The sequence below is a fragment of the Salmo salar genome, chromosome 16 (assembly GCF_965601325.2).
Source record: "Salmo salar chromosome 16, fSalSal1, whole genome shotgun sequence".
NCBI classification, from domain to species: Eukaryota; Metazoa; Chordata; class Actinopteri; order Salmoniformes; family Salmonidae; genus Salmo; species Salmo salar.
Genome location: NC_138306.1, coordinates 10,365,238 through 10,388,149, shown reverse-complemented (window position 1 = coordinate 10,388,149; position 22,912 = coordinate 10,365,238). Strand labels below are relative to the sequence as shown.

The 22,912-nt window shown below is 46.0% G+C and overlaps 1 protein-coding gene across 3 annotated transcripts in view; it reads left to right on the top strand.

Annotated features, from left to right (window-relative positions):
- The window catches only part of cttnbp2 (cortactin binding protein 2), a 72,580-nt gene that overhangs the window by 33,334 nt on the left and 16,334 nt on the right, over positions 1 to 22,912 (top strand). For all 3 annotated transcript variants that reach the window (XR_001321272.3, XM_014147842.3, XM_082962499.1), the window contains exons 3-8: positions 9,300 to 9,527; positions 12,837 to 14,292; positions 16,472 to 16,678; positions 17,498 to 17,597; positions 19,811 to 19,961; positions 20,889 to 21,119. Coding sequence is in view for 2 of the 3 variants with exons in the window: in XM_014147842.3 (XP_014003317.3) it covers positions 9,300 to 9,527; positions 12,837 to 14,292; positions 16,472 to 16,678; positions 17,498 to 17,597; positions 19,811 to 19,961; positions 20,889 to 21,119 (2,373 nt within the window). In the remaining variant the exon portion in view is untranslated. The remainder of the gene's footprint in view (positions 1 to 9,299; positions 9,528 to 12,836; positions 14,293 to 16,471; positions 16,679 to 17,497; positions 17,598 to 19,810; positions 19,962 to 20,888; positions 21,120 to 22,912) is intronic.

The window sequence follows — 22,912 nt, the reverse complement described above, 5'->3', positions numbered from 1 at the left end:
GCAGCACAGTGAAGGGTACGCTCCACCCCACCGAGAAGAAAAGGAGTAGAGAGACGATCAGGATGAGTCACTCTTCTCTTTCTCTCTCCCTTTCATGAGGGAGGGATGGCCTCACCGTGAAATACAGAACATATGGTAAACAGATCTCTAGTATTGTTTGTGTTACACGGGTTAAAAAGGAAAAGACTGGTATGAGAAGTGCATGTATGGTTGAAAGACCTTTTCATTGAAGCCACTTGTTTGGTGGTACTTTTTGACAGTTCAGAGGAGTAGGTTTAGGTGTTGTTGTTTTTTGTTGACGCGTCATGACTTATGGTGGTTGATGTGCGGTGGGGTTCATCGTAGCGCCTGGGTGGGTGTGACAGAAGGGAGAGAGATCTGGGGGACCCCCAGGACCCATACTGCCCCAGGGGGACCCCCTACCCCCACCCCCTGGACACGCGCGCACACACACACACACACACACACACACCCGCTGGCCAGTATTCCAGTAAAGCCTCCAATATCCCAAAGCGCTCCGTATCTCTAGAGAACATAAATGTAGATAGCCTATCACGGCAAAGCTTTATCCTCAGTCATAATATATTCAGTTTGTTGTCACTAAGCTGACCTAGAAATTCAAATGAGGTGTTTTAGTGAATGAGAACAGGGCAGGCGTGCCAGTCGTGTGTGTGTGCATGTGAATATCAAAGGCAGGATCCTTCGATGTGCAGCTTTGAGGCAGAACTCTTGCATACAGACATGCTTTTTTGTTAATGGTCCAGAAGCGTTTTCCCCCCCCCTGGTTCTTGCAAAGAACAAGCTAGTGTGTGTGTGTGTGTGAGAGGAGAGGCAAGGGAGAAGGTCCTGTGGAAGTCTTTAAATACCACAAAGAGCTCGCTGTGTCTAATTTAAACGGTCCTACACACACCCACACACAGTCGACAAAAGCCTCTCTCACGGCTGACCTTTCGACCTTGGCCCCTGCCGCATATGATTCCAACCGGCCATTATTCCGGGGTCCTTGACGACAGAAACTCCCAATCCCAGGGTTGTCCTGCTCTCTGCCTGCTAAAAAATATATTTATTTTTTTACCCCCCCCCCCCCCGGCCCCACCATCACACAAACCCACCCTAATAGCCATGTAACTAGTCTACTAATTACCCTCAGCTTAACTCATCCTATCTCACAACAGGCGAGCAATAGCGTCAGTGTGTTTAGCCAGGGGTTGGAGGTGTATGGGGCCGTGGTTGGACTATGGTGGGCGATGTTGATCTGGAGCCCCTGTGGCTGAAATCAGGAACATGTGGAGCAGTCGACGTATTGACCTAGCTATCATTGCAGGGGGGGGTTGCACATAGAAATGTAACATGTAGAGATGGTGATGCGATTCTTTATTGCTACGTAACAGACGTCTCTGTTCTACACAATGCATTTCTATCTGCCTCTTGGGAGTTTTATCTGGGAGATTAGCAGAGCACCAGACAATAGCTGAGTATCAATATTTGTAAGGGCCTTCCTTACCTTTCAAAGTGAAATCCTTTTTCTATGAGGAATTGTAGAGGAAAAGATAACATGTACATTTATTAAGTCCTTCTAGATTTAGGTAGCCTTTCCCCTCTGCACATGTATATACATGTTTTTTCCCCCGTAGCTGTTAGGGATATTGATTTATGCATGAAGGCCAGATTGACACTGCCTCTAATGTAAAATTCAGATCGGCATGAATACACAATTAATGGGGCTTTGAATAAAATATGATCCTTTTTCTCCTGACCAGCTTTGAGTGCTCTTTTTTTCTCTCTTTCACTCAAACTTTATTTTATTACACCCGCTTCCTTCCGCTGCCACTCTCTTGCTCTCTCGCTGCCACTCTCTGTCTTGCTCTCACTCATCCTACGTCTTCTTTCTCCCCTCTCCCCCCTCTCTTCCCCCTCTCCCTCCCTCTCTTCCCCCTCTCCCTCCCTCTCTCCCGCCCTTCCTCCCTCTCTCCCGCCCTTCCTCCCTCTCTCGCCCTCTCTTCCCCTCTCCCTCCCTCCCTTCCTCTACCTTCCCCCCTCTCTCTCCCTCCCTTCCCCTCTCTCCTCCTCTCTCTCTCACCCCTCCCTCTCTCTCCCTCCTCTCCTCCTCCTGACGGTGCTGTTTCTCTGGCTGCGTTCCCTGAACCCTCTCACCTAGCTATGCATGCCTGTAAAGGTCGATGCTAATAATACTGGCTGGGGCCTTAGTATACACACAGCACTGGCAGTAAATATACTCTGATGTTACTGCAGTCTTACTGGTAAATAAAACACTTTGAATATTGAAATACTCTGTTAGTAGTAGGACTACATGGATACACTCCGAAATAGACTGCCTATACTGTTAATACTTTCAGTACAGTACTGTGCCATACATACATACATACATACATACATACATACATACAGTTGTCAGAAGTTTACATACACTTAGGTTGGAGTCATTAAAACTCGTTTTTCAACCACTCCACAAATTTCTTGTTAACAAACTACAGTTTTGGCAAGTCGGTTAGGACATCTACTTTGTGCATGACACAAGTAATTTTTCCAACAATTGTTGACAGACAGATTATTTCACTTATAATTCACTGTATCACAATTCCAGTGGGTCAGAAGTTTACATACACTAAGTTGACTGTGCCTTTAAACAGCTTGGAAATATCCAGAAAATTATGTCATGGCTTTAGAAGCTTCTGATAGGCTAATTGACATAATTTGAGGTGTACCTGTGGATGTATTTCAAGGCCTACCTTCAAACTCAGTGCTTCTTTGCTTGACATCATGGGAAAATCAAAAGAAATCAGCCAAGACCTCAGAAAATAAATTGTAGACCTCCAAGTCTGGTTCATCCTTGGGAGCAATTTCCAAATGCCTGAAGGTATCACGTTCATCTGTACAAACAATAGTACCCAAGTATAAACACCATGGGACCACGCAGTCGTCATACCGCTCAGGAAGAAGACGCGTTCTGTCTCCTAGAGATGAACGTACTTGGTGCGAAAAGTGCAAATCAATCCCAGAACAACAGCAAAGGACCTTGTGAAGATGCTGCAGGAAACAGGTACAAAAGTATATATATCCACAGTAGAACGAGTCCTATATCGACATAACCTGAAAGCCACTCAGCAAGGAAGAAGCCACTGCTCCAAAACCGCCATAAAAAAGCCAGACTACGGTTTGCAACTGCAAATGGGGACAGAGATCGTACTTTTTGGAGAAATGTCCTCTGGTCTGATGAAACAAAAATAGAACTGTTTGGCCATAATGACCATTGTTATGTTTGGAGGAAAAGGGAGACTTGCAAGCTGAAGAACACCATCCCAACCATGAAGCACGAGGGTGGCAGCATCATGTTGTGGGGGTGCTTTGCTGCAGGGGGGACTGGTTCACTTCACAAAATATATGGCATCATGAGGGAGGAAAATTATATGGATATATTGAAGCAACATCTCAAGACATCAGTCAGGAAGTTAAAGCTTGGTCGCAAATGGGTCTGAACCACTGGGAATGTGATGAAAGAAATAAAAGCTGAAATAAATAATTCTCTACTATTATTCTGACATTTCACATTCTTAAAATAAAGTGGTGATCCTAACTGACCTAAGACAGGGAATGTTAACTAGGATTAAATGTCAGGAATTGTGAAAAATCTGAGTTTAAATGTATTTGGCTAAGGTGCATGTAAACTTCTGACTTCTACATACATACATACATACATACATACATACATACATACATACATACATACATACATACATACATACATACATACATACTACATACATACATACATACATGCATGCATGCATGCATGCATGCATGCATACATACATACATACATAATGGGGAGTGTTAAACATCTGGCTCTGCTAGGAAATACCACAGGCGTGCAGGTATATCCACCCGCAGTCAAAACAACTGACCTTGGACATAATAAAAAACACCTTATCCTTAAGCACACCAGGGAGCAAAACTATTGTCCCCCTGTACAACTTTCCATCAATAAATCTCCCCCGACTGTCAATTCCACTCTAATAATATTTTTTCCTACGCATATTGTTTCCCGGTGTACTATGTAAGTACAGTATCGGGGAGGTATTTAAGTATCCTTTCTAAATGACACTACAGCCATGATAACAGCACATTTGTCTTCAGCATTTGTCAAAGGACCTCCAGTAGAGAGTATCAATAGGACCAATGAGGCCTTGAGGGGCTCGGAGACTGAAGGCTGATGAGCTCTCTGAGGATCTAACCGGTCGCTCCACCATCCCTCTCGTCACGCTATACTGGTCCTCTCACGGCACCATAGAGGCGTATTAGTGTAACACCCCCTGACCTCTTCCTGCTCACCAGGAAATAGATAGCTTTCCATTTCCTGCAGGACTTATTAGAGCGCAGCGCTCTTATTCCAGATTCACACTATAGGGCCGACCCTATGGTGTAGTGTGACTCGGTCTTGTTTTGTGCTCTGTCCGCATCCAAGTGTTCCAACCTGCGTGTATATAAAGCTGTGGACCTTGCCCTGTTCCTTAAAGTATACTTATTAACTACTTATTAACCACAGAAAGCATTTATTAAGCACTTATGAATCATTAATTAACAGTAGAAAGGGTCTGCCACTGGTGAGGTTATCTGCAGGTCATGCGACGCTTACTAGCCTGTGCTGGTCTGGCCACCCTGAGGTAGCCATTTCCTCTCACCCCCCCAGATGGCATCTGTAACCAGCGTTCATCTCAGATGCCACTGGCTGTTTATTTGTTGAGGTAAACATCATTTCCCGCTTGTTAGTTACTTAACGTGCCCTAGAGTTTCCCTAAGAGCACTGTATTGAGTAGAGCGTAATGGCATCAAAACACGGAGTATCGTAGAGTAGAATGCCCATGTATTTACCTGCTAACAACTGGCCACATTTATCCTCTTTATACAAACCAGATGAGTAGTCAGAGTAGGGCTGGACGGTATACCATATTTTACGAAAAACCGGTATTGATGCACTTCACTTTTTATAAGGGTTTTTGAATGTTTTGGTGTGTTACATGTGATACGCCGCGTGTAAAGTCAATTTTTATAGTTTACTTGCGTCATCTCTCTCCAATGCCGCTACCCACAAAGACCTAGCCCTAGTTCCTCGACCATGAGATACTTGCGTTCAGTCTCTGCGTGGTTAATGTAGCACATGCAACACTGTTGATGACAACGATGGCGTTGTCACTTTTGCTTCTTAATAGAAGTCCACTAGCATTTTATAATTACGCTATTAGTTTGTTTCTTACGTCTGAAAGCCACTAGTTGGTCTTAGTGAATTGGGTCTAAATCTTGTTAGACGCTAATTCTAATCGCTAATGCTAATCGCAAGCTAGCTAATAATTGTACTGAGTCAGAGCGAACATAACTAGCCACATAGCCTGATAATACCAGTGATGGTGTAGATCTGCACCTGCATGTTTTTTGTTTGACAGTACATTCTAAATCAAAGGCATACGCGAAGCAAGAATATGTTAGCTACATGAAGTAGCGAAGAGAGAACATTCAATGTATATAAAGATTATAGGGTCCCCTAGGAACACTTGTTAAAACACTTTGGTTTCTACTCTGTCACAATAACTCCCTGGCATTTTCATTTGTTGTCATGTCAAACACTGTATTCAAAGTACCCAATATTATATTCTAACTATAGAATTAGAATACTCATTATATTTCCATGATTCCAACAGTTCATCCAAGTGTTTTGCTCTAAATCACAAGTCAAATCGCAATTGCAAGGTTTGGTTCAAAATAAAGCCTAGATTGTTTGCCCATATCGTGCAGCCCTACGTGGGAATGATCTCAATGAGTGCAGGGAAATGCAGATGTTTATGAAAATGCTGAAACAAGTTTTTTAGATAATTTGTCCATATCGCCCAGCCCTAAGTCAGAGTCTCCTAATAACCCCATGTTGAGACAGTCTAAACTAGAGGTCGACCGATTAATCGGAATAGCCGATTAATTAGGGCCGATTTCACGTTTTCATAACAATTGTAATCGGTATTTTTGGACACCGATTTGCCGTTTTAAATTTCTATATAGATAGATAGATATATAGATATATAGATATATAGAAATTTAAACGGCAAATCCGTCGTTGCACCAATGTACCTAACCATAAACATCAATACCTTTCTTTAAAATCAATACACAAGTATATATTTTTAAACCTGCATATTTAGTTAATATTGCCTGCTAACATGAATTTCTTATAACTAGGAAAATTGTGTCACTTCTCTAGCGTTCCGTGCAAGCAGTCAGGGAATATGCAGCAGTTTGGGCCGCCTGGCTCATTACGAACTGTGTGAAGTCCATTTATTCCTAACAAAGGCTGTAATTAATTATGACATAACATTGAAGGTTGTACAGTGTAACAGCAATATTTAGACTTATGGATGCCATCCGTTAGATAAAATACGAAACGGTTCCGTATTTCACTGAAAGAATAAACGTTTTGTTTTCGAAATAATAGTTTCCGGATTTGACCATTTTAATGTTTGGTCATATGTTTGGCTCGTATTTCTGTGTGTTTATTATATTATAATTAAGTCTATGATTTGATAGAGCAGTCTGACTGAGCGATGGTAGGCACCAGCAGGCTCGTAAGCATTCATTCAAACAGCACTTTTATGCGTTTGCCAGCTGCTCTTCGCAGTGCTTCAAGCATTGTGCTGTTCATGACTTCAAGCCTATCAACTCCCAAGATTATGCTGGTGTAACCGATGTGAAATGGCTAGCTAGTTAGCGGGGTGCGAGCTAATAGCGTTTCAAACGTCACTCGCTCTGAGACTTGGAGTAGTTGTTCCCCTTGCTCTGCATGGGTAACGCTGCTTCGAGGGTGGCTGTTGTTGATGTGTTCCTGGTTCGAGCCCAGGTAGGAGCGAGGAGAGGGACGGAAGCTATACTGTTACACTGGCAATACTAAAGTGCCTATAAGAACATCCAATAGTCAAAGGTATATGAAATACAAATGGTATAGAGAGAAATAGTCCTATAATTCCTATAATAACTACAACCTAAAACTTCTTACCTGGGAATATTGAAGACTCATGTTAAAAGGAACCACCAGCTTTCATATGTTCTCATGTTCTGAGCAAGGAACTTAAACGTTAGCTTTCTTACATGGCACATATTGCACTTTTACTTTCTGCTCCAACACTTTGTTTTTGCATTATTTAAACCAAATTGAATATGTTTCATTATTTATTTGAGGCTAAATTGATTTTATTGATGTATTATATTAAGTTAAAAATAAGTGTTCATTCAGTATTGTTTTAATTGTCATTATTACAAATAAATGCTTTTTTTGGTCCTCCAATAATCGGTGTCGCCGTTGAAAAATCATAATTGGTCGACCTCTAGTCTAAACGTCTGTGTGTGTGCGTGAGTGGAGCGTGTGTGTGAGTGAGGCGGGGGCTGTGTATGGTAGATCCCCTGTAATTAGGGATGAGATTTGTGAAAGCCCAGTGGAGAAGACCAGATGTCTGTGACCTCACTGCACCCTCCACATCTATACTGATTTACACATTAGGGAAAAGATCAGATATGCAAAAGATTTGAATCGGGATGCCTTTGTAAATGCAGCCTCATACACACACATATCTTCAATGTCCCACACCCAACTCTCTCTCGCTTGCTCTCTCTCCCCTCTTTCTTTCTTATCCCTCTCTCATCCATACTCTCTCTCTCTCACTCTCTCCATTTCTGTGGTATGTTCACAGTTAACGGTCAGAGTAATGGGAGATACCTTTGAATGTTTGGGGATCGCCATCAATCTCTGCCCTGCTCCTACCCTGTGTGTGTGTGTGCTCGTGCGCGCATGTGTAGCAAGTCTATGCAGTAGTTTGTTTATGTGTGTTCAAAGTATTCCTATTTAATGCGCGTGTGCGTTCTGTGGATTTCATCTCCTTCTTTGGCGAAGCATCGGCCACAAGAACACAGTAGCTAGCCACCCCCCAGGAACACATTCTGTGTCTGTTCTCTCACCTCTTTGTGTGTCTCTCTCTCTCTCTCTGTTTCTCACTCCCCTTCTGCTTGATTTCAAGACCAACTGTCATAAATGATTCCTTTTTCCTTGTGCACACACAACTCAATGCCCTGAACATTGAACACTGTGAATGTAGCGCTGTAACATTGTAGAGAGAGCTTCATGTTCAGCCCTAGCCTAGGGGAGATCCCGTTTTCCTCTGAACAGTGAAGGAATGTAGGGTTTCGGCTTCTCTCCAGGAATGTACAGTAGTGATTCGTCCTTAAAACTGTCCGCGTTTTACCATTTTCGTTGCTTAACCAGGGGTTTGGTTTGAAGTGGTTTACGGTCTGTGATCCTTTGGTCACTGGCTCGTGAGCTCAACGATCGCGTGGTCAGTTATTACGTGGTCAATGGTGAACACAGTTGCCCGAAGGCCTAGATGATAATAATGGCTACAGTAGCTTTAGCGTAGCTGCATTGGCTAACTGACACTTACTCATAGCAGTGCCCCAAATTCACCCACCGGTGCTCTTAAGTCTAATTAAGACTCTTGCCTGATACCAAATCATGCCGGCGCAATAAAAAGTACTTAATAACTGGGGGAAAGATTCCCAGGCACCTGTCTGCCCATCGTCTCATCTATCTGCCCGTCTGTGTTACAACCACCCAGGATATTACTAACAGATGAAACACACCATTTCCCCTGCCTCTCATCTCCCCATGTAATCTAACAGACATCATGGCTCCCGTAGCACTGAGTGGTTGGACAGGAGAGTGGAGCTTAGGAATTGTCCCACGCCAGAGAGGGCACAGTGGGCACAGCATGACCGTCTGGACTTGCCTTTCCCACGACCCGCGGGGCTGGACTGAGCTAAGGCTGGCCAGAGTGCAAGTGAAGGGGCTGAGCCGAGACTGGGTCCCATCAATAACATGTATATGGGTCTAGGGTAGGGGGTGGACAGTTCTTAACTTGTAGAGACCCTGCGTGTGCAGGCAATTAGTAACACTTAGGACCACAGACATGCTAATCAATCAACTCGTGTAGTAATCGTCAAACGTGTACCTAGCTAATGCCCTTCGGGCTTTTAAGAACCAATTGGTTGTACAAATCAAATGGTCATAGACGGAGGAATCACAGAATTCCATCAATCTGGCTCTGTGTATCTCGCTCTCCCTGTCTCTCTCTCTCGCTCTGTGTGTGTGTGTGTGTGTGTGTGTGTGTGTGTGTGTGTGTGTGTGTGTGTATGAACATCATTCTTGGTCAGTGACGTACTCAACGTAACCCTCTCTCTCGATCTCTCCGTAGGCGCGGCGGAAGGAGGTGTTCCTCCAGGAGCGCTACGGCCACTTCAGTCTGACCGACCCCTTCCTGGCCCTGCAGAGGGACTTTGACTGTGTCCCCGGGGGGGACAAGGAGCGCCGGCCGGTGGGCTCCAGCCCCATCGCAGTCCTGGAGGCTGTCATGGCCCACTGCAGGAAGATGCAGGAGAGGATGTCCACTGAGCTGGAAGCTGCCGAGAGCAGGCAAAAGAGGGTAGGGTATGGGAGGCTATGTGTAGACAATACTATACTATGATAACCGTGTGTGTGTGACGCATTTGAAGTTGCTTTGCCATATTTGGTTAATGTCAAGTGTGTGAATGTGTGTGTTAGCGTGTCAGAGAGCAAGTGTGTGTATCTGCTGTACCTCTTACTCTGTCCCTGGACTATGTAGGACTGTCTGTCTGATTTAATTCCACCATGGCCAGATGTGTTCTGTCTCTGTCCTGTTTCGCCCTCCTCTCTGTGTGCTATTCCAGCAGAGGTAGTGGGTGAGGGGTGGAGTGGGTTGAGCGTAAGGGCGTGTGTATGGGAGGTTGGCAGGGTGAGTGTGAAGGGGCAGTGTATACTTTTCGATGGTTAGAGAGAATGTTGGTGTGTGTGGAATGGGGCTTGCCTGGGAGGAAGACAGGGTGTGGATGTGAGAGAACTGCTTTCCTTGTCCTACTCCTGAACCCTTCCACCAGTCACAGAGCCAGCAGAGACCGAGATTCTCTCCAACCGGGCTTGTGTGGCTGCGGAGACACCTCTGTTAGCCAGCACTGTGCTGTGTGCTCCAGATAAGCAGTGAGACACACAGCCAGCCAGCCAGCCAGCCAGGCCAAGACTGGATAGCAGCCAGGGGATGATGTGGAGAGAATGGAAGAAGGGGGAAGGTAGAGGAAGAGAGAGGTGATTTGAGGAGTATTTAGAGGATCCTGTTCCGTACTAGCTAATTCCGTTGCAAAACGTTTTGCTACGGTGCGCCCTACTCAACATGACCCTGCTGTTTGTGTTTAGCCACTGAGACACAATGAAACCTGCAGCCGCTCCATTTTGACTCAATGTCACTACAGCAGCACAGCATAGAGTCTAAAACATTACAAGCTCTTGGCTCATTTTCCCAATACCCCCCTCCTGGAATAAACCACCTCCCCCAACCTTCTGCCTTCGTCATGGTGACAGGCCACACGATTGTCTGGATGAAGCTAGCCGTTTCATCTGCCACAAACCAGAACATGACAACAACGAGAACGCCAAACAAATCGTTATCGCTGGTCTGTGAATAATAACACTGTAACATAAACAAAAAAAATGAGAAACAACTTTTTATCCTATACTATGTTCACGCCGACCCCATACAAAGTCATGTTTCTCTGAGTAAGCTTCTTGAAATATGAATGGGTTTTAAAGCCAGCTGAAAGGCCCGGTGCCATTGATCCGTATGTAACACTCCGCTCACCTGCCTGGCAGAGGGTAAGGCTGTGTGTGTGTACTGGCATAATGCATTATGAATGAGTCACTAGGAACAGGTCCAATACATGAGGTGGCATGTCTTGCCAGTGAGGTGTACACATCGAGTGGACAATACAAGTAAATCAAATGGTCCTTTAGGGATAATATAGACTCTACTCTAGCAAGACCCGACTCCTAAATGGGAGAAATGAGTGTTTCCTCGTGGCAACAGATCTCACCGAACTACAGATGGTACAGTTGGAAGTGCTTCATTTCAGTAGGATGTCATTCTGTTGCTATTCAGCTTCATGCCGTAGGAGCTATTCAGCTTCATAGGAGTGACGTAACAGGGACTCAGTCGATCAGCCCGAGATGTGTGCTCGCTCCAGTGAGGATTACAAGGGGTCGTTTTTTTTTGGGGGGGGGGGGGGGGGGGGGGTAGCAGGCAGGCATAGTGGATATCAGCCTCATTGTTTGCGCTCGTTAGAGCAGCGGGGCAGGCAATCGCTCGGAAAGCCCGGCTAAGCCTGTACCCTCGCTGCCAACGCACAGCTAACAATAGCAGCCACGCTCCAGATATAGTCGCCCGGGGTTGACAAGTCATCGAAATTCAATCAGATGTTTGAATTTCGTGTGAGCGCCATTCTTCCAATAACTGCTCCGTTGTGTGTGTGATATTTTGCATATTGACTGTTTGTGTAAATGAGGTCTTTTGCTTTCTGAATTATGATTAAATCAATATTCTAAAATGGAGGACTGTTATTGCTGAATTCAAATGGGTCTGTTTTGTATTCTGTGGTCTTTTAGGGAGAGACACGGAGAGCAGAAATGTTCCTCATTCTTGTTCAGTTTGTTGATCGCTACTATTCACCTTGTCCTTCGAACATACAATGTCAGCTTGCAATTATTGCCAAGTGGCGTTTCCTGAAAGTTTTGTAGCTCTTTGTAGCTCTAGATCATCTTAATTCCGTTGTAGGGGTTGTCGTGTTTTCAAGTCTTTTCAGACCAGGTTGGTTAAGGAAATAGTTTCAACAAACGCGAAGGAGCCTAGAGAGCACCTCCACAGTTCAGAAAGTGAGCATATTGATTTCAGTGTGTTGGCGAGCTGGGCTCTCGACTCTGGCCGTGATTTGAGGGAGGCGCTCTCGTGTGAGTAAGGAGGGAGCAAAGTTAATGTGTGTGAGACGCCGGGCCTACGTGGTTATATGTGACGTGCCGTAGATCATGTGGCGGCGTGAGTGTGACATGATGTACACCGAGCATACAAAACAACACCTACTCGTTCCGTGACAGACCGACCGGGTGAAAGCTATGATCCCTTTATTGAGGTCACTTGTTAAATCCACTTCAATCGGTGTAGATGAACGGGAGGAGACGGGTTAAAGAAGGACTTTTTAAGCCTTGAGACGATTGAGACATGGATTGCGTGTGTGCGCCGTTCAGAAGGGGAATGGGCGAGACAAAAGGTTTAAGTGCCTTTGAACGGTGTGTGGTAGTAGGTGCCAGGCGCACCGGTTTGTGTCAACAACTGCAACGCCGCTGGGTTTTTCACACTTAAGTTTCCTTTGTGTATCAAGAATGGTCCATCACCCAAAAGGACATCCAGCCAACTTGACACAACTGTGGGAAGCATTGGAGTCAACGTGGGCCAGCATCCCTGTGGAACGCTTTCCACACCTTGTAGAGTCCACGCCCTGACGAATGGAGACTGTTCTGAGGGCCAAGGGGGAGGGTGCAACTCAATAATAGGAAGGTGTTCCTCGTGTTTGCTATACTCCGTGTATGTTTTGCAAAGGATATACCAGATGAGGGTAGTAGATATGTGTGCTTGATATCTGTGATGTTTGGTGTAGGTGTGATCTGACCGCGTGTGTATGTTGTTACGCAATTGTGTGAGGGTGTGCAGATAACGTGTGTGTGATTTTTGAGTTTCCATGTTTGAGATCATTTGTACAGTTTGTGTTTGGGATAGCGGTGTGTTGTTCGGTCTGTGTGTCTGACAATACAGTGTGTGTGTGTGTGTGTGTGTGTGTGTTTCTTTTTCTAAACGACATCTCCCTTGACTGGCTTGTGGTCTCTTGTCTCTCAGCTGCAGCTGGAGAAACTGCAACTGCAGAGTCTGGAGCAGGAGCACCGCAAACTAACCGCCCAGCTGAAGGACGAACGGGAGAAGAACAAGCACATCGTGATGATGCTGGTGCGGGAGTGCAAACAGCTGGCCACCCGCGTGGTGGAGGAGTCGCAGCGCTTCGACGAGATCTCCGCCCGGCTGGACGACGAGGGCCGCTCGGCCGGGCGGCTGCAGGAGGAGCTGACGGCCGAGAGGCAACGCGGACAACAGCTGGAGGCCAAGATGGAGAAGCAACTGTCAGAGCTGGACACAGAGCGTGAGCAGCTGCGCGCCAGGCTGGGCCGAGAGGAGACGGAGAGCCTGAGCCTGCGCCGACTGGTAGAGCAGCTCAGGACTGAACGGGACAGTAAGGACGGTCAAGATGTTGAAGAGGGTAAGGATGATAAAAGGGTCTCGGCCCAACCGGGTGCTGCTGCTGTGGATCCCACCGCTGCCACCAACACGCCACCGCCCAAACCTACGGTCTCTGTTGCCGTGGCCACGGACCCCGTCATATCCCGGACGGCCTCCTGCCAAACAGATCCCGGCCCTCCAGAGGCCGAGGGGCAGAAGAAGCCGAGCCCCCTCACCATCCCTGTCAAACCCACTCCCACCAACTACGCGGGCCTCAGCCTGCCCAAGACGCCCAGCGCAGGCCGGGGGCTGGTCCACAGTAGCTCAGGAGGACTTCCTCAAACGGGGGAGAATGGAGCAGAGGGCCAGACGCCCCACGGGGGACTTCACTCCCCTGCCCCCACTCCAGCGCTGCCCATGGGGGTGAGCCCTCGCGTCCAGGCTGCCCGCTACAAGTTCCAGGAGCAGGACCAAAATGGCACGGCCTCCCACAGCAGCCCGCCGTCCCGCGATCTCTCCCCCACCAACCGCGACAATTTTGCCGCAAAGCAGCAGGCGCGCCACACCGTCACGCAGGTCCTCTCGCGTTTCACCAGCCCCCCAGCAGGGGGCCCCAGTGCCCTCCGTCCCGGCCTGCCCCACTCCACCTCGGAGGGGGGCCCCTTCCCCGGCCGCCTGGGCCACCCCATTGGCCTCAAGTCCCCCACCGTGGCCAGGATCGACCGGGGCAACCCGCCCCCCATCCCGCCCAAAAAGCCGGGCCTCTCCCAGACCCCATCCCCTCCCCACCCACCCATCAAAGTGGTGGGGGACGGCAGCCGCTCCCCCGGGGTGGGGTTAAAACCCGCTACGCCCCAGCTGCCGCCCAAACCCGCCCTGGACCTGGTCCCAGCCCTGACGGCATCTCAGGTGGGTGCCTGCCCCCCCGCGAGGGGGCCGCACCAGGCCGCATGTGCAGAGTGCCCCCCCACCAGCGCCGCCATCACTGTCAGTAGCCCCTCCTCCATAAACCCCTCCTCCTCCGCTAGCGCTCCATCCCGTAGCCCCCGTGCCCCAGGCAGCCCCCTGGCAACAGCATCAGGTAAAGGGGCACCACGCTCCCCCTACCGCTCTCCCCCTACTGCCTCTACCTCTACCTCTCCGCTCCAACTATCTTTCCAATGCTAGGTTAGCCTAGCTTAGCGCAGTGTTCGGGATATAGGGAACCTGCTTTAACCACAGGAGTCCAGAGGCGAACACAACAGAGCAGGGTCAGTCAAGTTTAGCTCTTGTCCCTCCTGGCCCTAAACGATTGCTTGAGACCTGATCTCTCTGTACGCATACTTAATTCTCTTCCCCCCTCCTTCAGGAGCCTGTCGTCTCCCTGCTTCTCCATAGACCTATTCTGACACGTTATCCCCTAGCTAGCAGCTGTAAACAGACCAGTGGCAGGCTAATATCACGTGCCTGGATAAAAGGGTCAGATGCTAGGCTAGCTTGCTCCGGCTGTAGGAACTAGGAGTGTTGCTCCACTGTTTCTTGAGGTTTTGAGGTTAGTTTTCCCTGTTCAAAATAGGGTGTGTAGGGTTCCTATGAGTAACCCTCATCTCTGAAGCTGATGCCAGTGGCTGCTCTCTCCCCTCATCCCCTTCATCGTCCACCAGCATGATACCTGTGACCCTTGACCCTTCTTCCTCTTCATCACTCCACCTTCCCTGCACACTTCCTGTCTGCACATTTCCTGTTTACCCTTCACTAACCCCTCCCACTGACCATTGCATTTCCCTTCCTGTGTCAACTCCAGCACTCTGTTTTGATGTACCTATTATATGTATGTTGACAGTGCTACGAATGTTGATGCTGTTCTACTACTTGTTTATACTGCAACGTGTGTTTTATTGTCGCAATTGGTTGAAAAAAGGTTTCCCACAACCGTTTCCCAAGCAATCAAGTAGAGAAGTTGCGTGATGCAAGTCCTGTTTTTTTTGTTGTCTTTTTTAGTTTTTATGTCACTGTGAGAGAAGTGTTTCCAACTACACTGACTGAAACAGACTAGTGATGGTGCTCATTAGTTTTTAGTACAGATTTCGCCGTTTTCTTTTGACATTTTGCAATATTTTAATCCCCACATTACTTCATGAAGTGATACATTTGCTTTTTGGGTTAATGGTCCTGTTCTCAGATCACCGAGGTACAGTTTCGCTGAGTTTCAGTCCCAAAGTTTGTTGTTGTTTGTTTTGTTTATCCAAGTCAAATTTGTCTCAATGTTTCAATATGTTGAGGTAATTGTATCATTTCCAAAACACACTTCTATTAAGACTATATTACTATACAACGTCTGACTCCACGGCGGCGAGACAGATTTGAATTTCCGACTCGGAAGACCAAACTAACCGCCCGATTTGTAATATCACCGGTAGTGGTCTCTGTTACCCGTTGTCTTGGAAACGGTTGACTGCTGATATACTTACCCCCCCTCCTTCCCCCCCCCCTCTCCTTTTCAGTCTATCAGACAAGGGTGTGTTCGAAAGGTCTTCCGCTCGCTTTGCTCCACACGGCCCACTTTTTGAACCCGTTTGTCCTGAGGAGTGTCAAATAACCCACCGCGTCCCTTTATTTGTAGCGCTGTAGCTAACAACGGCCTTCGCCTTCCCTTCCACCCCGTCTATAGAGCAGGGTTTTTAGCATTTTACAGCACGGTAGATTAGAGCTGAATTATATTAGGCCTATGCTGTTTAGTTGCAAATTAAAAGTAGGCTATTGGCTTTTCTTTCTTTCTTGTCCTTTACTGAATCGTGTTAGGGTTTCCTCTTTACCTTTTTTTCTTTGCTCACACCACATCCTGCTAAGTAACGCTGTTGTTGACATGCTAAACGGTTTGTGCATGGATGAGGTTGGTGTGTTGATTGACATTAAATACACGTGTGAATGGGGATTGTTGTGGTTGGGCGGATGGATGGATGGATGGACGATTGGGCGGTCACCTGGTTGCGATGACAAAAGTGCCCTCTATTCTACACCTGGGTTCCATGACTTGTCCACCTGTTCTGAAAGGCAACTTAGTCTATGTCGTTGCTTACTAGGTCATATGTAGCAAAAGGGAACAAACTCTTTAAATCCACTTGGTTATCAATAGACTCATGCTTTCTCTTTTGACCTGTAACTAGACTAGTCTTTGTGCTGTTGAACTCCCAGCTGTTGTCCCTCCCCCTCTTCTTCCAGCTCCTCTCTATCAGCTTCCCTGCCATGTTAAACCTTGTGTCCCCTTTAACTCCCATTAGGCTGGTGTCCCTCCATAGTCCCCTCGCTATCCTGCGGTGGGCCCGTTGCCCTGGACGACGGGCGCCCCCTGCTCCTCCAAGCTGCTTCCCAGGGAAATGTCACTTTATTGTCAATGCTGCTTAACCGAGATCCAACGGATAATATTAGTCACCTTGAAGGCCACCCAACCTCTGCCTTGTTCTCTGCTGCTCAAAACGGACACACAGGTACAGTCATCACCTTTTATTGGTCACATGCGCCGAATACAACAGGTGTAGACTTTACCGTGAAATGCTTACTTACGAGCCCGTTCCCAACAATGGAGAGTTTCAAAAGTAAGAAAAATATTTGCAAAATAAAAAGGAAGTAGTTACACAAAATAACAATAACAAGGCTATATACAAGGAGTACCAGTACCGAGTCAATGTGCAGGGGTACGAGGTAGAGGTAATACAGTATGCGCATGTAAGTGGAGGTAACTAGGCAATCAGGATAGGTAATAAACACAAAGCGTGTGTGTGTGTGTGTGTGTGTGTGTGTGTAAGCGTATGTCGTGTGTGTGTGTGTCATTGTAGTATGTGTGAGGGTATGGGTAGTCTAGTGAGTGTGCATAGAGTCAGTGCATAGAGTCAGTGCATAGAGTCAGTGCAAACCATATGATACACACCTGAAGATATTCAAATCCATTGATTCATTTTAGTCAATACAGTTATTATAATTGATATGAAGCACAGAATTACTGTAAATAGACATGGGAATTGAGGCCTCGAGGGACAGCGATGCCTGCTCACTCAAGTGTGTCAGAGAAAAAGCCCCTGCTGTTCCACTCTTAGGCAATAGACACACAGACACACACACACACACACACACACACACAATACCTATTGCAGCCAAGATTTCCCGTTTGATAGTGTTCTGTCATTCAATGGTTGTTGATCCGTAAACAGTGCTAATGTACAGAGGAACAAGTAAAACCCATTTCATTTAAAGGAAAGGACAGAGAACTGAGAAATCAATGGTTATTTCTCTCTCCCACTCTCTCTCAGACTGTGTTAAGCTGCTGCTGACTTCAGGGGTGTCTGCTGATGTTTCTGATGAAAACGGATTTACGCCTTTACACTTTGCCGCTGCGTTCGGACACCACAGGTTGGTGCACAACGCACACAACCCCTATTCTTACATCAACCTGTCTCTAAAAACAGTCACTGCTATATACTGCACCCCCTCAATATCTGCTTCCATATAGAGCCACTGCCAGTAACTGTTGGCTCAGTATTTGGCACGCATACAAACTGACAAGATATTGTGTCTCATATGTATCACACACAGCAAACTGTCAAATCCTGCGCTAAGCGTTGTCACATGTCATCGTGTTACTGTACATGTTAAATATAGTATCCTCTCAAATATAGTGTCTTCCGTGTTTGGATGGACTTGACGGCTCAGAGTAAAAGTTGCCTTTACGGCACAGATCTAGGATCAGCTTACCTGCCCCGAATCCATGAAGGGAAATGTACGTTTCAACTTCATATTCATCATCTCCAGCACCACCCCAACGGAAACATGTGTGAAAAATGGTGCGTTTCTATGTTTTGTTGTAAAAAAAAAAAAAGATAGAGGAAGATGACATCAACCAATTAGTAGACAAACCCTACACATAATTGGTTATAATTACACGATGCACACCGATGTCATTCGAAACACTTATCTTCCTTACCGCTAAACATAACGCGCAATTTTTACATATGTTGGGATGCTGCTGGAGATGAATATGAAGTTGAACAATTTTGAAATGTGCCTTTAAAACCTCTACGGGATCGCTGTTCCCCCCCCCGCGGGATGTTTGCGCTAATGTGATTAGCATGAGGTTGTACGTAACAAAACAAAAAATCCCAGGACATAGACATATCTATGGGCAGAAAGCTTACGTTCTTGTTAATCTAACTGCACTGTCCAATTTACAGTAGCTATTACAGTGAAAGAATAGCATGCTATTGTTTGAGGAGAGTTCACAATTATGAACTTGAAAATGTATTAATAAACCAATTAGGCACATTTGGGCAGTCTTGATACAACATTTTGAACAGATATGCAATGGTTCATTGCTGCCATCTAGTGGCCAAAATCAAAATTTTGCCTGGGCTATAATAATACGTTATGGCCTTTCTCTTGCATTTCAAAGATGATGGTAAAAAAACAAAAAAAACAATTATTTGTATTATCTTTTACTAGATCTAATGTGTTATATTCTCCTACATTCATTTCACATTTCCACAAACTTCAAAGTGTTTCCTTTCAGATGGTATCAAGAATATGCATGTCTTTGCTTCAGGTCCTGAGCTACAGACAGTTAGTTGGGTATGTCATTTTAGGTGAAAATTGAAGAAAAAAAAAGGGTCCAATCCTTTAACAGGTTTTAATTAGGGGTTTCCCACCCCTGGTCTATGGGCAGTTGTAATTGTCTACTTCTCTGGCGCCCCCCTGTGGACACCTGCAGAGTGACGCGAGACAGGAGCAGCTGGGGATGCCCTGTCCTTTATGTGAGCCATACTGCGCTGGGCACACATCCAGCCCTGCCCTATACAATCCTCTGTTGAGTGTAGCGGCATCCTGAGTGAAGTAGCCCTTAGCCCTGACCTAGGAATGAACAGTGGTGGCTGGTTGGAGGCTGTATAGGAGGACGGGATAATTTGAATGGCTGGATGGGAATAAATGGAACGGCATCAAACATATGGAAGCCACCTTTGACTCCGTTCCATTTATTCCATTTATTCCATTTCATCCATTACAATGAGCCCGTCCTCCTATAACTCCTCCTACCAGCCCCCACTGGAATGCATGTTACCAGTGCTACAGTAAACGTTTTGAGACAGTGGAACGCCACTCTGTGTGAGTGACTGTCAGCGTGCCGATCAGCTATCCCCACTATTAATACTACTGTGATCAGATATTACAACACTGCACATTCACCAACTGGCCAGGGCTAATACGAACACGCACACACGAACACGCACACACGAACACGCACACACACTGATCTATGTCTGCAATACAGAAAAAGGGTGACCGTTTGACAGCGTAGAAATGTTTACATAACTTTTAAGTTTCACAGAGTTTCACTACCTCTATGGGACTGTTTCCCGGACAGAGTTTAATATAAATCAAGACTAATTCAACTTAAATGTGTGTTCTAGACTAGGGAGTCCCAGACTAAAATAAGGACTAACCAGTCCATCTTTGTGAAGCCTAATTAAATGAACGATGTGCGCTTGGTGCTGACCTGAGGATGCTTCAAAAACCACGAAACCGCCCCTGTGTGTGTAACCTGACCTCTTCTCGTGTGTCTGTCCCATGTCCAGGTGTGTAGAGGCCCTGGTGTCTGGTGGGGCTGATGTGGATCGTGGGGCTGTGGGTGGACAGACCCCTCTGTTCGTGGCCAGCGGAGCTGGCAGGCTGGACTGTACCAGAGCCCTGCTCAACGCCGGGGCAGACCGCTCACGATCCACCACCGTAAGTCCCCAACTGGCGCCAGATGTCCTCAACCGTGCCTCATTGTCCTCCCCTGTCCTACATTTCTCCTATTTCCAGATGGTCCTCAACTGGCCCTTATTGTCACACTCAGGACTGAAATCATTTGCCATTTTTTCCCCCAGTCAATCAAGATCACAGAAAGCTAATTGGGTTTTAATGTCTGAAAGGCGAGTCGTGGCGTGCAGTCAGTCCCTAGAACACACATGTTTCAGAACACCAAGGGAATTCACTTTTCACGTTGCATCACAACACATGGAGCTTCACAACATGGCGTAGGAGCAGAAAGCAAGAGATCCGAGCCTTTTAGTCTGTGATCATTTAAAAAATATATATTTTTAAATTGAACCTTTATTTAACTAGGCAAGTCAGTTAAGAACACTTTCTTATTTACAATGACGTCCTAGGAACAGTGGGTTAACTGCCTTGTTCAGGGGCGGAACGACAGATTATTTTACCTTGTCAGCTCGGGGATTCGATCCAGCAACCTTTCGGTTACTGGCCCAACGCTCTACCTGCCGATTAGTGTTTCACTTATAGATTTCCTGTATCTCTAAAGCAACCATATAGGATATGACTAATTACTCACAGTATTGATGTTGCCAATTATTCATGAATGTGTTTTGCTTAGTTATGTATTTAGACAGCTATGTCTAAATGTCTTGGTGACGCCCCTCTGTGCCACCACGTTGTCCCTAGGGCAACTGCATACAAATGCAGCTCCGCTGAGCTATTTTTATTTTGGTCAACATCACATTTGCAGAAGTCATATTAACCTATATTTCACAGAAAGTATTTCCAATGCTGTGTGCATTTTAAATTGGAACAGCTTGGAGGGTATGCAGGTGGCTTATGTCTCTCTGTGTGTGTGTGTGTGTGTGTGTGTGTGTGTGTGTGTGTGATCCACAGGACAGCTGCACGGCTCTCCACGCAGCGGTTAGCTCGGGACATGTGGACACTCTGCGGCTTCTCCTCTGCCACCCTCCCCCTGACCCCACGCACCATGACCCTGACCACAACCATAGCTCTGACCATAGCCCTGGTCCCGCCATGGTCCCGATCCTATCCAGCACCTTGCTGAACCAGGCAAACTGTGAGGGCTGGACCGCTGCTCACATCGCTGCTGCCAGGGGCTTCAAGGTACTGGGACATGACTCATGTACTGTAAGCCCACAGCAATGTAGACCTACTGTATGTATGCACATAGACACGTTGACCATATTTTTCAGTTTGTTAATTGGAGACAAACAAAAATGCACATGCTTACACATATAGTAGCTGTGCAGAACCCCCCCCCCCCCCACACACACACACACACACACACATACACACACATACAGTTCTGCTAAATGTAACTGCTGCATTATGAAGTGAGATACTTAACACTTTCTGAATAAAAAAATAAAAAAATCCCTGTCAAATATTGACTAAATTATAGCACGTGAACAATTGTATAGTGACGGACAAAAAGTCAATGTAATCCACCAGTTTGCGTGGGAAATACTGTTTTCAACTTTGTCAAATATGAAAAAAAATATGATTTTAAACGACCCATGCTAACATTTTCCAACCATATACGGCCTATGTGTTTTTTAAATTATATTGATAGAATAACAATGTTTGAAAATAACTCATTTACAAATACACTTGCATGAAATGACCCTCTTTCAAACCAGCGTCTTTCAAAGGTACCGCCCCCTCACAATCCCCCTCCTAAACTCCTGTAATTTTCACCATGGATTTCATGATTGTTTTTGTAAAATCCTCTTGCATATTCAACATTAGTTGGAGACTACGTTTAAGAAAATGATACCCCCCGTTTTATAATCTAAACACGGTTCTCTAGAATTGACCAATGCACAAATGGTTTACATTGTGTGTCCAAGATCAAAAGCCCCGTTTATGAGATTAGGCCGTTGCTTTTCAAGGGCGGCTTCCATTGTAGTGAGTTACTTTGAACATTTCAACTGAATAAAACCGGGAACTTCTTTTAAACTGTACAAAAAAAAGGAACACTCACCTGTGCAAAGAACGCTTTCTCCTTTAATCCCCATCCAAGGGTCGGTGTTGTAAACTATGTAGATCAAAATCCATATTTGACATTTTGAAGGGGACCGACATGTTTGAGCAGTCATAACAGACGTTGGCGCGATTTGTAAAATCAATTGGAAAATGATCTTTGTACAAGCAAGAATTGGAATATGCATTGGTTCTCTATTGAAATGTGAATCAATCCAGCAACAATTGTGGCAAGTTAATTTACACCGTACAAAAACAGGGATTTAAATGCTGGATAGAGAGGAATCCTGAGGTGGGCGTGGTATGCATGTAGCTTCACACAGACACATACGGTGTCTTCGGAAAGTATTCAGACCGCTTGACTTTTTCCACATTTTGTTACGTTACAGCCATATTCTAAAATGTATTAAAATGTACTCAATCTACACACAATACCCCATAATGACAAAGCAAAAACTGTTTTTTAGAAATGTTTGCTAATTTATATAAAAAATTATAATAAATGAAATTACATTTACATAAGTATTCCGACTCAGTACTTTGTTGAAGCACCTTTGGCAGCGATTACAGCATCGAGTCTTCTTGGTTATGACGCTACAAGCTTGGCACACCTGTATTTGGGGAGTTTCTCCCATTCTTCTGTGCAGATCTTCTCAAGCTCTGCCGGGTTGGATGGGGAGCGTCTTTTCAGGTCTCTCCAGAGATGTTTGATTGGGTTCAAGTCTGTGCTCTGGCTGGGCCACTCAAGGACATTCAGAGACTTGTCCCGAAGCCTCTCATGCGTTGTCTTGGCTGTGTGCTTAGGGTCATTGTCCTGCTGGAAGGTGAACCTTCGCCCCAGTCTGTGGTCTTGAGGGCTCTGGAGCAGGTTTTCATTAAGGATCTCTCTGTACTTTGCTCCATCCATCTTTGCC